This window comes from Antrostomus carolinensis, unplaced genomic scaffold (assembly GCF_000700745.2).
Source record: "Antrostomus carolinensis isolate BGI_N321 unplaced genomic scaffold, ASM70074v2 scaffold42279, whole genome shotgun sequence".
Classification (NCBI taxonomy): Eukaryota; Metazoa; Chordata; class Aves; order Caprimulgiformes; family Caprimulgidae; genus Antrostomus; species Antrostomus carolinensis.
The window spans coordinates 1-15,742 of NW_010340006.1; the positions used below are offsets into that span (position 1 = coordinate 1).

Sequence of the window (15,742 nt, forward strand, 5' to 3'; positions counted from 1 at the left end):
AGCAGGCTGTGCGAGACCAGCGACGAGGAGGAGGAGGAGGCCGCCCCACCGGCGCCGCGGGAGGAGGACGAGGAGGAGCCGGCGGACGCCTCAGACTCCTCGGAGGGGGATGATGTGGAAGGACAGTGGGAGAGCGAGAGCTCGTCCTCGACCCCCGAGGACGGCGGGGTGCCCGAGGCCAGCGAGCCCCCGGGCGAGGAGGAGGAGGTAGGGTGTTCGCCTCTTCTCTAAGTACGTGCCACAGCCTGAAGCTGAAGCGGAGCTGGCATCACCTGTGTAAAGCACAAGGTGTTTGCTGCTTGGTCAGGCCATGCAGAGTGTTGTCATGGGTCAAAACAGCACCAGCAACAGGCTCAGCAACAGTGTTGGCTGCAGAGGCCTGACAAGACATAGGGACCCCTGTTCGGGGTGGAGGGTTGGGTTCCCCCAAATCTGGGTGCTGGCAGGTAACACCTTAAAGCACAAGGCATGTGGTCTTGTCTCTGTAGACGAGATCATCAAATAAAAGGAACTACCTCAGCTTTAGAGTTTAAGAACATGATTAAGCCCTTCCATGAAAAGCAAAGAGAGGATACAGGATACATTAGTATCTGTTGGAAACTGAAGAGCTACAAAGAAAGGTTGAGGGAGCTGGGCTTGTTTAGCTTGTAGAAGAGAAGGCTCCAGGGAGAATTCATTGCAGCCTTCCAGTACTTGAAGGGAGCTTATAAACAAGAGGGAGAGCAACTTTCTACATGGGCAGATAGTGACAGGACAAGGGGAAATGGTTCAAAACTAAGAGAGGGGAGATTTAGGTTAGATATTAGGAGGAATTTTTTCAGCCAGAGGGTGGTGAGACACTGGAGCAGGTTGCCCAGAGAAGTTGTGGATGCCCCATCCCTGGAACATTCAAGGCCAGGTTGGATGGGGCCCTGAGCAGCCTGATCTAGTGACTGGCAACCCTGTCCACAGCAGTGGGGTGAAACTAGATGATCTTTGGGGTCCTTTCCAACCCAAATCATTCTATGATTCTGGATGACCCCAGAGGTTCTGCCTGTGTTATGCCTTGTAGCATGGGCAGAGGAGAGGTGGCCAAATGGATCATTTAGCCTGCATGGCACTAACTTATAGCAATAGTACATTTGCAGCTGATAAAACCAAGACCTAAGATGTCAGGTTTTAATAACAATAACTTAAAGAAAAATTAATCTTAAGAGGGGTTTTGCTGCCGTCAAGTTGGTCATACGTGGTAACTTGTTGCATGTGTCTTTTCTGTATGAAGTTGTTCCTTTGGCATTAGTTATTAGATTATAAAATACATACTTAACTAAAAGTTTGGTGTATTTATCTTAACTAGGAATATATATTTGTGATCAAATATTTAAGATACTAGTCTCATCTGGTATCTTGCTTTATTCTTTTCCTGGTAAGAGTCATAATCGCAGTGCTACGAAGTATGTTCCCCCTCAAGTAAGGAAAGCTCAGGACACACTAGATGACAAGAAAAGAGAAGAACTGAGAAGACTGAAGAAAATGGTGAATGGTCTCATTAATAGGTAATGTGATAAGGAAAATCATTAATCTTTCTGAGTCAATGTGACAGTGCTCATCATTCAAAGAAAGTGGCAAGGATGTGACTTTTCTCTTCACAAACTGCTTTTAAGTTGGCAATCATGTCCGCTATTCTTAATAATAATTGTCTTTGTTGATATAAATTCTTCAAAGTTGGTCATTATAGAAGTTGAAAAATCTAGAAAATAAATTTAAGATTGGGCTGAGTTCCACACAGCACTTGCCTGCAAGTGCTTAGCATAATTCACTAAGTATCAGCTGGGATTATGCCTATTAAAAAAAAAGTTATAGTGGGAGTTATAACTCCCCCCCAGAAAGCATGTTTTCCTTTTTTTAATTAAATAAAGTTAAATGTCTCTAAGACTACAACTGAGGAGGAGCAACACTTCATAGCTTAAAGTACTAAAGAAGATAAAAAGTAATTAACACTCATCAATTTTAATTTTAGAATATTTTTAAAATAAGAAATTTATTGGCATTTTATTTTATCGATGTTATCTGTAAAATGAAAAGTACAGTATGCAGTTTGCTCAGTCATTTAGAATTTGATATCCCTTATACGTTAGAAAAAAGTAAGTGGTATTCTCATAATTAATTTCTCCAAAGACGGTGATATGCCATAGTTTCAACTGCTAAGAACAAAGTCTCTTTCCTTAGTAAGTCTGTTCAGTGTGATGGTAGGCGCATTGACAGTGCTTTGTAAATACTGCTGCTAGTCTGTTTTGCAAGAAAACCGCAGAATTAAACATATGTTGTTGGTTTTTTCTGGGTTTTTTTAGTGAACACAGCAAAATACAAAAGGTCCCTTCCAGTCATCTTTTAAATCTTTATTCTTAAGCCAGGCTAGTTTCTCTAAAAATAATAGGTTATTGAGTAAACTGAAAATTGTGGAACTGTGTAAAGAGAAGAGAAAGTGAACACTGGATTTTGTTTCTCAATAGGTTGAGTGAACCGAATTTGTCCTCCATTAGTGGACAGATGGAGGAGCTCTACATGGCCAACAGCAGGAAGGACATGAATGAAACTCTGACAGATATTCTCATGAATGCTTGTGTTACTGCAGTTGCCATGCCTGCAAGATTGCTGATGGAGCATGTTCTTTTGGTCAGCATTCTTCATCATAATGTCGGAATTGAGGTAATTCTTGTGGTTGGGACTAATTTTGTTTAATAATGCCTATAATAGAGTTTCTTCGTTTATATTTTGTTTTAATTACCTTTTAATTTTTGATTGTGTATCACTAAAAAGCATCTGGACAAGACAAGGGGAAATTCGTTTAAGGGTTTAAAGACAAGGGGAACAAGACAAGGGGAAATGGGTTTAAGCTGAAAGAGGGGAGGTTTAGATTAGATATTAGGAAGAAGTTTTTCACTGTGAGGGTGGTCAGACACTGGAACAGGTTGCCCAAGGAAGTTGTGGATGCCCCCTCCCTGGAAGTGTTGAAGGCCAGGCTGGATGAGGCTTTGAGCAACCTGATCTAGTGGAAGGTGTCCCTGCTGATGGCAGGGGGATTGGAACTAGATGATCTTTAAGGTCCCTTCCAACCCAAACCATTCTATGATTCTATGATTCTCTGATCTGTAGTTGGATTTCAGCAGTATTTGTAGCTTATTAGCTAGGTGTTCTCTAGGGAAAAGGACCAAGTCTGTTGCTTTATCTGATTATTTCCTCCAGGAAATAATGACCTCCATGGAAATTAGTGACCATGACTACTGGTCATTAATAAAGCATGAGGTTTTATCCTCAAAATCTTTCTGCATCAATAAAACTGATTTTTTTTCTTAAGAGAGTTTTCTCCTCTTTAATTACACTAATCCATTTCTGTTCTCTTGGGTATATGAGGGTATTGGTGAACGATGTGTATCCAGATAAGGAAAGCACTGCAGTTACAAAAATCCTTTTATATCAGTGTAAAAAGTCCTTTTTTTATGTCCAAATCATGCACATCATCAGTGGAATTAACCAGGTATATAAATTACTCCAGAATATTAAAAAAACTTCAAAAAGTATGGCAAATATTCTGGAGGGTTTTTTGTGTTTTTAAACCTGATGAATGATTGAGATAAATATATCTTGCTTACTGTTAAGAACAAACTGAAACTACTGATGTGAAAGAGAAGATTTTAGATAATTTCAGTGAAATGTCTTTTAGGAAACTGAGATGTTCCAGGACCATGTTCCCATCAAGTTACATTTTCTTTCTGCATCTCAGTGCAAAAGATGTATTGATGCAGGTTCTTCAGTTTGTCATATAGTGACCTGAATGCTTTCTCTAAAACCATATTAAATATCAGATGAATGCAATTCTAGCAGCTTTCTCCATGCAGCCTTGCCATTAAACTATTTTTTTTGTTCCTCTTTGCTGCTTGAAAGGCAGTTCTGACTGCAAATAAAATGTAATTTACCATGGTGTTTGAAGAAGAGAAACACAATCTTTTTAGAAGTTGATTTTCCAAATACTAGGTATTTGCAAAATACATAGTATATAATATATAGTACATATATTTGCAAAATACCTAGTAATAGGTTTTAGATATAATAATAGGTATTAGCAATAGATGATACCCAGACTGTCTTCTGTACTACTGTCATGCACCATCTTTGAATCTAAGACTGTAATATTTAAATATAAGCCCCATTATTTTTTCTGTAAAATACACGTAGAATAAGCTTTACACGGAAGTGTGATAGCACAGCTGCATTTAAGATTAGCATGAGCAATGCAGAAGTTGGGATTCCAGAAACTGTGTTTATACATTTGTGCAATATGATCATTGCATAGTTAGAACTTAAGCTAGCCAAGGCTTGGAGTGCAAGTCAGTACTGCTGCTGGGACTTCTGGTTTTTGTAAGAACGATCATCAAATATTAGCACCATAAGAACAGAGGTATCTTGTTTAGTAGTAATGTGTTCATTACGTACCTGTAATTTCTAATTCCAGGCTTTAGCATCACTTCTCTCTTCAGAAATATAGAGATTCCAAAATTTCTTTTCCCAGCTGTACCACTGACAAATGGCTAAGGCTTATCCCCACTTCAAAATCAGCCTGAGCTCATGCTTAGCAACTGTGAAAACTTAGTAGGTTGGGAGTTATTTTACAACATTATTTTTTACCCTCTTGCTAAGGATTTTATTCTGAAATGCTGAACTCTGTGATGCATTTGGTTTTTGACATGCAGCTTTTACTGGATGAATGACTATCAGTAACAGCATGCTAGCCTGACAGCTGGGAAGGGGCTACTATGTGTCCATTAAAATTATGTAAACAAATTCTGATGTATGTGTACTGTAAGTTCATAACATTTGCTTTTCTTGCACACACTTTAAAAGGCAACCGGGTGGCATATATGAAGTGTAAATAACATAGACTTTAAGAAAATGTCACACCACTCAGATATTTGTATATGTAAATGTAGAACATCCATATTGGTTGAGAAGAGCAAAAATACTTCTTTAAAATTAGTAGTGGCAGTGCCCCAAAAATGAATGTTTTACAGATGTCTGTAAAATCTACTTAGAGCTAACTGCTAGATTGTTTTTTGTTTGGTTTTCTTTTTCCCCCCCGTTAATGTAACTATTGCCAGGTCGGTGCTCACTTTTTGGAAGCTGTGGTGAAGAAATTTGATGAACTCTGTAAAAGTGATGCTGAAGGGAAAGAATGTGAAAATCTGCTTGCCTTGATTGCTCATCTGTATAACTTCCATGTGGTTCACTCCCTGCTGATCTTTGACATTCTGAAAAAGCTCGTTAGCGCTTTCACTGAAAAAGAGATTGAGTTGATTTTGTTTCTACTGAAAAACGTGGGCTTTTCCTTAAGAAAAGATGATGCATTGGCTTTGAAGGAACTGATCACTGAAGCCCAGAGGAAAGCAAACACAGCAGAGAAGAAACTCCAGGATCAGACTAGGGTATGTGTGTGTGTGTTGTGAAGATTTTCCATTCTGAATAGACTTTGATAAGCACTTGGATACATGTGTTAATTTACCATCATGTTTTCTGCTACACTCTATTTAGATTCTAACTTAACATTAGCATTCACTTCTTGCATTCAGTTATTTGCATTCTTCTTGTCTGTCTTCCTCTATTCGTTCTTAGGACACAGGCACCAAAATGCTTGTAATGGGTGAGACTTGGCCTGTTTTGTGTCTCATACAATGGACAGTGCTTCTGTTTCGTGATACTTTGCACGCTTCAAAATATGGTCACTGAGTCATGGTGTTTAGCAGATTAAGCTTTGAATTGAAGCTTAAGCACAAATTAATATAATAGGAGTTAAAGTGAACATCTTTCTCTGTGTCTGCATTCATGTAATCTAAATTTTGATGTATATTGACAGCTGAATTGCTTATTCTCATGGAATAGTAATTTCAAAGTACACTCTCTACTTTATTCAATAAACTTACATCAAATAATCCACAGAAATATTTCTTTTCTCAATAGATTCGTTTTATGCTCGAGACTATGTTGGCACTAAGGAACAATGACATGCGTAAGATTCCTGGTTACGATCCTGAACCAGTTGAAAAACTCCGTAAATTGCAAAGAACACTGGTGAGAACTTTCTTGACATATGTAGCGTAGCTATTCTGAAACCATAAGTACTTATTTGTATTTTATGTCAGCTTGGTGGGCTATGTTAATTCATTTAACAGTCTGAAACTCTTGTGGACAAAAATCACTTCTTAGATCATAAAGTATTATATCCTGTGTCCAAGTTAAGTCAGCAGTCAAACAGCCTTCTGCAGAACAGTTTGGGAAAGGACATAGTACTTAGCCAAAGACTTTGCCTCAAAGTCTTACACTTGAAAAAGAGATTGTGGGATGTTTAACGATTGTGCAGAAGAAATGAGTCATTATGACAAGTTCTTTTTTCCGTAGATTTTTGGATGCAGGCACCCTCTCCTAACTTCATCAGAATTATTTGGGAAGTTTAACACTTCTGCAAACCTGGATATTTTTTCTTTCTTGAGTTTTTTTGGGGGTTTTTTTGACAGAGAAAGGGCAGTTTCTCTAGAACAACCCAGTGTAAAATGCATGAAAGTAATAGTCTCTTTGGATTGAGAACTAATGCGTTTTCACAAGACTTGAATCTGATTTTAGAGTCCATGTGTCTCCAACCTGAAAATGATACCACTTGTCTACCACACCTAGAGCATCTTATTCGTCAGAAGTTTGTAAGTGCAGGATGTGCACGTCGGTGATAATAGGCCAGGCAAAAATAAGCTAGGTAACCTAGTTCTGTGGAATTTCCTGTCTTAAATTTTCACAGTCCTCTTAGTATAATTCTAGACTCTTTTGTTGAAAATTCTTATGTTGCTCAAATAATTTAAACTTTTAGTTGTTTGAATTGTGCAAAAGCCAGTTTGTCATGTCATTTTATTTGATTGCAAGTGTTCAAAAAGAAAATCATGACCGGAGTGTAAGATGCTGCAACTGATTTTCAATGTTAGCATCAAATCTGAATTCTAATCAAGTTTTATGATTGGAAGATGGCTACTTCTTAACTTATTATCTCCTTTTTTTAAATTTAAAAAAAAAAATCAAACAAACAAACAAGACCTTCTAAATATATATAGGTTTAAGCAACTTCTTCTATTTGAGAAACTAGAGCATATGGGAAACTTGTAAATTCTTTTCAGGTTGCTGTCTGAAATTAAAGGTTGGGGAGGAACACATGAAGACCTTTCTGGAGTAATTAAAGTATTTGTTGTTTTCTTTTTTTAGAAAAAAGGAAGCTTCAACTAAAAAAAGGTTTGGGGTTTTTTGTATTTTTTTATTCAAGGTTCACAACAGTGGTTCTGGAAAAGAAACTCAGCTCCGTGTCTCTCTGGAATCTCTCCTCAGTGCTGATCAGATTGGTCGCTGGTGGATTGTAGGGTCATCCTGGAGTGGAGCACCAATGATTGATGATACGAAGAGCAAGACTGAGCAAAAACTGCATATAGGAAAGGTAAATCCAATCTCAAGCAGTGCTATTTGTAAGTCCAAGTGTTTGTGATCTTTTGACTATTCTTTATACAGGTAAGTAAGTCAATTTTAGAGTCCATCAAAAAACCTTCACCAACCCTTGTAAGGCTAAGCTTTTGGACTAAATTCTGCCCTTAAATTTTTCAAAATGTTGCACTTTGCACTTAGTAAGAGCTGTTACTACAAGTCACAGAATCACAGAATATTATGGTATAGCTTGTTTTTTCTTATCCTGTGTAACTGCAAAAGTAACTTATGTAAGTGAAAGAAGAGACTTGATTTACAAGTGGATTTGCTAATATGAATTCTGACAGGTAGTGGTGTCTGTCTGTGGGTGGCATATATCTAAGCTGATTCTAAAAGTAGTGTGATGAGGTGGTCGTGGTGACTTAGAGAAACACATCTTAAAAATAATTGGCACAACTAAAATACATTAAAATATATTTCCCTGGTTGAAAAAGCTCCTGATGACACCTGTGTCTCTGGACAAAAGCTCAGGACCTTTGGATGGGTGCTTCATAGTTTACTGGAGATCTTCATTAATTATGTTATTCAAGGCTGCACAGAAATAGCTTTCTTAAAGCAAGCCTAAGTAAAATAGCATTTGTTTGGTTTTTTTTTTCAGGTGAGTTCAAAAATAATGGAGCTTGCTCGTAAGCAAAGGATGAACACTGATATCAGAAGAAGTATTTTTTGTGTCTTGATGACAAGTGAAGACTTCCTGGATGCCTTTGAAAAGCTTCTCGGGTAAGTACAGACTAGCACAGAAGACAGCCTAGAACTAAGAGCAGCTGGGTTCGAAAAATAACATTGCTGGTCTTGACTTAAGAGCATTTAGTTTGATAACACAATAAAAGAAGTGCATAGCTAGGGATTCATGTAGAGTAAAAGGGTAAGAGGGGGACCAAACCCTGATGTAAGGACTGGTAGGGGGCAGGTAGAACTGACTGGCAGTCAGAGTAAAGAAAGGAGTAGCCCCTGTTATTGTCACTCATGTCTGTAACTGTGTTTTACAGCATCTTGTGACTTAAGGAGCCTGTATCTTTTTGTGTTGAAGGTGTCTATGCTGGTCTAGTGGCTGGAAGTCTGTTGCAGGCTTGCTTCCTTACCAGAACCCCCTTCCAAACATCTCTTGGTTTTGTTGCTGGATTTTTGTACTACTGCCACTTCCTGTACTTCTTGCCACCTAGTTAGGCCATCTTGTAGGTCTCTGTCCATACTTGCATGACCTGGTGACATTGTAGCACCTCTTCTTCCCTCTTGCAGAATTTATTAGCTTTGGATTTGCTCCAGGATCACATTTCATGTTAAGACCAGTTTCCTTACCACTTGGCAAACAACTCTTTAGAAGATGATGTGATCAGGGGAAGGCTCAAACTAAGCTATTCTTTGTGTTTGTCAGAATATTAATTATAACTCTATGTTAAGTGGGAGGGGAGAGATCAGGTCTGAACTTTTCTACTACAGCCTTGTAATTCAAGGGAATTGTTTTACCAAGATGGCATGCAATTATTTAATTTGCTAACCAAACCAAAACAGACTTTGTAATCAAGTCAAATAATATTTGATTAAATGCCACTTCTGCAAAACACAGCTTGGATTTAAGACTGTAATGGAGTCATTCCAATATCTTAATATGGCTTGTTCAATTAAAAGAAATTAGCTGCTGCTGCTGCAGTTCTTGTCAAGACGTGGTAGCTCAATTTGCAAATTGATCCTTGACTCTCATCCATGGTATTTAAACTAGTATACAAATCTGTATACAAACAGGCTTGGCAGAAAAACTGTCTGCAGGTTGCCTGGTGTGTGTTGATACTGATTTTTATCAGGCAAACTCAGAGAGAGGAATTCTCAAATCTGCCCACATCTGGCAGAGTATGATGGGAAGTACACAGAATTGTCAGTGAAGGAACTAACTTCACTGTGAACGTGTGTTCCAGAGCGTATGGGAATTTATATTGATATGTTTGATGTCAGTCTCCTGAGAAATATATAAAGAAATACTTTAACTGTGCTTGTTGATTCATCTACTGCTAGGTTTCTGGCAGAGTTGAGGTGTGGTCAAATGGTAATTTAAACCATTTTAAATCCAGGCTGCTGTAGTTTTGCTTGTCTTGCTCCTCCTTAGAGCAAAAGAAAGTAATTAGTTTGAAGCCAGAACGCTCCTTGAAGCGGCTCAGCTTGTGATTGCAGAAGTGTCAATATAAATGGAGGGTTGGGAACATCACTGGAGACGAAGAGGAGAGAGTGAGACTTGATCCATTTCATCAGCTGGTGATAACTAACCTATTTAGAGGCAGGCTTCTGCTGGTGATAAGCAACCTCCTTCAGAGGCAGTTATCCCATATACAGCAGGAGATTCTTAAAAGCTATCAAGACATACAAGTCCATGGGAATACTGTAACTCATGAATGATTTAGTAGGTGAAGTGGTTTCATAGTCTTTATCGAAGATTATCAGGCTTATGAAATCTGTAGAGGTTTATGGTGAAGCTCAGCAGTGAAAGACTCTTAAATTCTAGATGTTTAGTAATGCTGGGTCTGAAAAGATAAAATTGAACATCAAAGTACTGATTTACTTGGTCACAACTCTCTGTCAACATGAATATTTCCTAAATAAGCAAGTTGTGATAGAAGTGCTGATGAACAAGGAAAAGGAGAGTGTGCCAAATTAGTGATTGCAGTGTAACTTCACAAGTCATCTATTAAATGCATGTCCAGTGGCTAAAAACCTGTGTATTTAAAAAAAAAAAAAAGAACCCAACCTTTCATTGCTCTGCAATAAAATCAGATAGAACTTGGCTGATGGGAGAGCAAGCAAATTATATCACAGACACAGCACTTAGAGTGCTGGTCTCTTTTGGAGAAGCAGATTTCTAAGTTTTCACTGCTCATTAGCAATCAGTCTAGAAATTATCCCAGATTTTCCTATTGTAAAACCTTAAATTCTGAGGGGTTTTGGCTGAAAGACAGTATTTTCCCTGTTAATCTGGTATGTGTCTGATCAAATGCAATGGCAGATGTCTGGAGGTGTATACAAACGAGGGACACTAGAATTAGGCAGCAACAAACTGCTCTACAGACGTTAGAGCAAGTTCCAGTGGAGTCAAACTTCGTTAGAAAACGCACTTGAGTTACACTAATGCCATATGAAACTTGAGCTTGAAGCAATGAAAAAAATTTTGTTTGACATTTTTCAGATTATAATACGAAGCATTTTTCATTTTAATTGGTTTAAATGCTGCCAAGCATTTGGCAGCCCTGGAAGCTAAATCATATTATTCACAGAACAGGTGCATTGCGAGTTAGTTACCATTCCCTGCCACAGTGTCTCAGCCCGATTTTTAAACTGGTCAGCTGTTCAAGTGGGAAGGCTGTTCAGTCCCTGGCCTTTATTCTGAGGCAGCCAACAGAAGTATTCATTGATACTGTTTTCTTCAGGCTTTTTTTTTTTTTTTTTTTTTTTAAGGTGCTTTGAAATCACTGACTGCATCCTCTTAGGCTGCTGTCAAACAATAATGAATTTCAATTATTATGTACTGTGAAGTTGACCTAGAGATCAGAAGATTCATATCACTGACTAAGTATGAAAAGCATCTTAAAATATTTTCTTACCCCTAGTGTAAGTGCCACAGAAGTGAAGAGCCTTGGACATGTTTCTCTAAATCAACTTACACTGATCCAAAGGCCATTTTTCCTCCCATGGCCATAGGTACAAATGTGAGGTGACTGCAGCAGGGTCCTACAGTTGTTGTTTCACTCCTTAACCTTTGTGTCGGTACACCACGCAGCAGTGCTTGCTGCAGTACTACTGCTGTGTTCAAATGCACAAGACTCCATGATGACAGTGCTCTCTCCTCTGTTTTTCTTCATGGAGAGCTTTAAACATGGAGTGGGCTACCTTTCCTTCCTCAGGGGGTGGTTATACTGGTATCATTCCACTTCTGTCTGTTGAAATCTTGCTTTTGCAGCCACTCTTTTAACACTGATAACTCTGTAGCATTTCTGTATTGCCCGACCAGGATACTGATTTAGCCCACAGCCTTAAGGGTTTGAGTCCATTCAGTGTTTTAAAGACTTTGTAAGAACTTTCTAACCAGTAAAATTTAATGTGTGATTTGGGATTTTTTGTAAGTATTAATCTCAGATGTTGACTGTAGGTTGTTCTTTGTGGCAGTGATTTTTTTTTCCTTACTAAATGATTCTCATTCTCTTGCTAAATTGTAGGCTTGGACTGAAAAATCAGCAGGAGAGAGAAATAGTTCATGTTATCCTTTACTGCTGCTTACAGGAGAAGACTTATAACCCCTTCTATGCATTTTTGGCTGACAAGTTTTGTGAATATGAAAAACGATTTCAGGTGAATAAAAAACTGTTTCTACATTGTTTTAGCATCATTATTGTGGTTAGAACAGTTACTAAAAACCTGAGAATGCCTGTTAGGATCTTGATCCTGATGAAAAATTCTGCTGGTATAGCTGTGCAGTCAGTAAGGCATACTCATGGTCAGATCTGAATAGGAAATAAAATAACTACTGGAAGGTTTGCTTTCCTCTGTTTTACGCATTTTAAAAGAACTGAACAGTCTGATCAAGCATCTCTGTTAAGTAACAGAGGACTCATAAAGAATAGAAGGTTGAAAGGTTTTGTTATCTTGTTAGTTGTTTAAAAAGTCACTTGATTTGCAGGATTTTTTTTTTTCCTTTGACACTTAGGTGACATTTCAGTTTAGTATTTGGGACAAAATCAGAGACTTAGAAAACCTGTCAGCCACTGCCATCTCCAATTTGGTTTCACTGTTGGCTCACCTGATAAGGACAAAATCATTGCCACTTTCAGTTCTCAAGGTTGGTGTGTTTTCTTTTCAAAATACTTTTGTGTTTTCCTTGCATTTGCTAGTTCTGTGGAAAAATGTATTTTCTCTGTTACCTAGCTTGTACTTTAGCTATTTGTGGTCATAAGCTAAGACAAAACTTGTTCTAAAATTATTAAATTAATCTCATTTATTACAGTAATGCTGTCATTTGGGGAAAAGGGAACCTATGGTGACCAGACATACAGAAACTCTACAATTCTATGTCTATGTCTGTAGAGTAACCTGAGTTGGGACTGAGGCTCCTTCATTAACAGAATTTGTCAGTGGATTCTGTGCTCTGCTTTTTAGCTGATGTTGATTTATATTAAACCAGAAGGAAATCTACTGAGCACTAGGTTTTCAGAATGGAGAGTCCACAGCATTTAATTAGAAGAATAATTGAAATGTATTAAACAGGCAATTATACGGGTTGTCCTAGGTACTTCTGAAGTATTTATCTGATTGAGAAATTATATCTGTCATTCTGGTACTAGTAGACAGGTTATTCCTGAGAAACTTATCTGCTTCCTTATCGATTGGCTTCTGGAGGCAGCATTCTCAGATAAGTCTTCTGTGCCAAACTTAATGCTGGGTCTATATGGGAGGCCAGTTGGTGTGCTAAAAGCTGTTCATTTAGAAGAGAATTCAGCCGTTTGAAATACTTGAATTAATCTAATTCTCCCCCTCTCTCCACTAGGTAATTGAATTCAGCGAACTAGATAAACCCAAAGTCCGTTTCTTGCGACAAGTATTAAGCATGCTGTTAATCAAAACAGATGCTGAAGAACTTAGTGACATTTTTGTGAGGTAAGTGATCAGAGAGATCTCGGGGAACCCGTGGTGAGTAGTAATTAAGAATATAAGAAGTTTGCTTATTTTGTTTGCAATTATACAGTGCCTTTTCCAAAGATAAGCCATCCATCCCCTAAAGAGTGAGCTCTCCTGGGTGAGTGGGGGCAGCATATCATTTGTGTGTTAGTGCAGGCTCTGAGATAGATACAGCTGTGGGAAGTGTTCTACAGAATAAGGCTTTCAGATACTCAGTGTATCATTTGGTCATAGAATTTTCACATGCAGAGCTCTGTAATTACCTGCTCTCCTTATTGCTTTACCATCTGTGTGCAGTGGGATTCACTCTACCAGCAGTCTTTACTACAAGGTATCTTTAGTGTAAGAAGGAAAAGTAAATAAATGCTAATGAGGGAAAGGTTTGTTTTGGTTTTTAAATCAACGTTGTCTGGAAAATCGTATTTTTGTATATGGGATGGGGTTGTGAGAGGCTGGGAAATCTTCATCCTTGGAGATGCTTAGGTCTTGAGTGGATGAGACTCTGAGCAAGCTGACCACACCTGGGTGTTAGTCCAGCTTTAAACAGGAGGTCAGACAAAATGACCTGACAACATCCTTTCTGACTAATATCGTTCCATGATTTTGTTGTATTAAACTTGCAATGTCACATAAAGTTATAAAAAAATCACGTGGTGATGTTTTAGCCATCAATGCTGCAACACAGGGAAGTTCAAACATGGTGTTTGCCTTATTTGTTGCTGCAATGTAATTGTTTACATAAAGCAAGTCTAAGGCACGAATGTTCCGTTTTATTGTTGAAGATTAATTGTATGTTGAGTGTGTTTGAGCTCTTTGCTAAACCAATGTAAACGTGCTGATAATTTAAAAGCCTCCTCAGAAAAGCTCCTTTTATAGACTGGAGTTTTTTTTCCTATGTGTCTATTTGAAGAAAATAAAGGAAAAAAGTTTAAAATTTCTGAAACAGTAGAAGACTAAATACTATTTTTGATCTGTATTTTTACAGAGTGTCTGAAAACCCCAAACTGGGAATTCTACGGGAAGGCTTGAAACTTTTCCTGACCCACTTCTTATTGAAAAATGCACAAGCCCAGAAAAGTGCTGAAGAAGCTAACTTGTTAAAAGAAAGAGTTGAGATAGCAACCAAGGCTTTGCAAGCAAAAGAATCCAAATTGAAGCTGTAGTTCTGTTTTTCTAATACAACATATGGAAAAACTAGGTCTGCCTGAAGATGCAGAGCTTTGTTAGTCTTTCAAACCCAAATAATTGAGAATGAGGAGATCCGTGTTACTCTAAAGGACCCATTTTTTTATGTAAACAGTTACTTTCCTGTACATACTAGTTACAGCTTTAATTGAAGGTGCTGCAAGGCCTTTCTGAAGAAAAGGAATATAGTGTCACGTCCTTTTTGTAGTACAGGTGATGCATGTTAATGGTTAGTATCTGCAAAAGCTGTTGAATTTCTCTTTTGTGACACTCCTGGTCAGCAGCAGCATTCTATATTGCATATTCTAACCTTTCATTTAAAATAATTGCAGAATACTGACCACGGTATGGTAAAGAAGCAGCCTTAACTGAAGGCTTTTAATAACTTATCATGGTACTTGCCTGAAGAAACAGGCCACTAGATGGCACAAGTACTGGTGAGTCAGTTTGGGAAGAAATCAACTTTTTTCTTAAAGTGTTGGAAATTATCCACTAATTCTATGAATTGTTTACCTGACTGTGGGGTCAGGAAAAGATCTTCAGTTGGATTCAAAGCTGTAGTAAAACGACTTGAAGATCTGACTTTGCCCAATTGTATTGGGTTTAGAGATCACAGCATAGTTTTTATTGCTCTTTTTAACCTATGTTTCGCAACTTTAAAATTGGAGTTGCCTAATCACTTGTGTTAATCAGATTTTTCTAGGCATGAAGAATAATATCAGTATGAGTCTTTTAATAAGAAAATACCTTCCTTAAGAATTTGCTTGCATTTTCCATCCGAATGTTTAAAAAAAGAAGTGAACATTTTCTTTCTGTAACACATAGTGTTAATGGTTTGTTTCTTTTGTCACCTTACCACTACACATTAAACTACAAGTTTTGTAAAGGCTTTGCTGTTTGTATTAGCTTTACTCTAGCTGGCTTGCCAGGAAGGGAATGACATTTTAAGTTCAGGAGGAGGAGAAGCACTTTCTCATCTGCAATGTATCTACATAACCTACCTGTGCTAGAGCTGCCAGCCCTGTTTCTGTAACCAGGTTTGCCCTCTGGTGTTCAACAGTCCACTCACGGTGCCTACTAATTGCGTTTGATACCAACTGATCTATTCTGCTGCTCTGGATCTGTCCTTGTTGGGAAAATTTGCTCCCAGTAGGCATCATCCAGAAAATGTTTAGTTCTGCAGCAAGAGAGGTAGACCAGAATTTTTTATTTTTTAAATTTTTAATCAAAGAGTTGAATGTACAATACTGTGCTTGCTTAGTCCTATGAGTAATGTTTTCAAGCGGAGGAATGCTTCCCCCAGCAGCCAGGGACCTGTTTTTCTCACCTTTCCTCTGTTGGAGAGGGAAGATTGTAG

The 15,742-nt window shown here is 38.1% G+C and overlaps 1 protein-coding gene across 1 annotated transcript; it reads left to right on the top strand.

Moving 5' to 3' along the window:
• Positions 1–66: 66 nt before the first annotated feature.
• On the top strand, positions 67–14,363 carry NOM1 (nucleolar protein with MIF4G domain 1; the record flags this gene model as incomplete). Its single annotated transcript, XM_010176044.2, has 11 exons — positions 67–207; positions 1,411–1,535; positions 2,493–2,688; positions 5,136–5,459; positions 5,992–6,102; positions 7,334–7,501; positions 8,144–8,265; positions 11,745–11,877; positions 12,233–12,364; positions 13,070–13,179; positions 14,186–14,363. Coding segments are annotated over 11 exons (1,740 nt in total), but the record flags the coding sequence as incomplete, so codon positions are not given.
• Between the last annotated feature and the right edge of the window lie 1,379 nt (positions 14,364–15,742).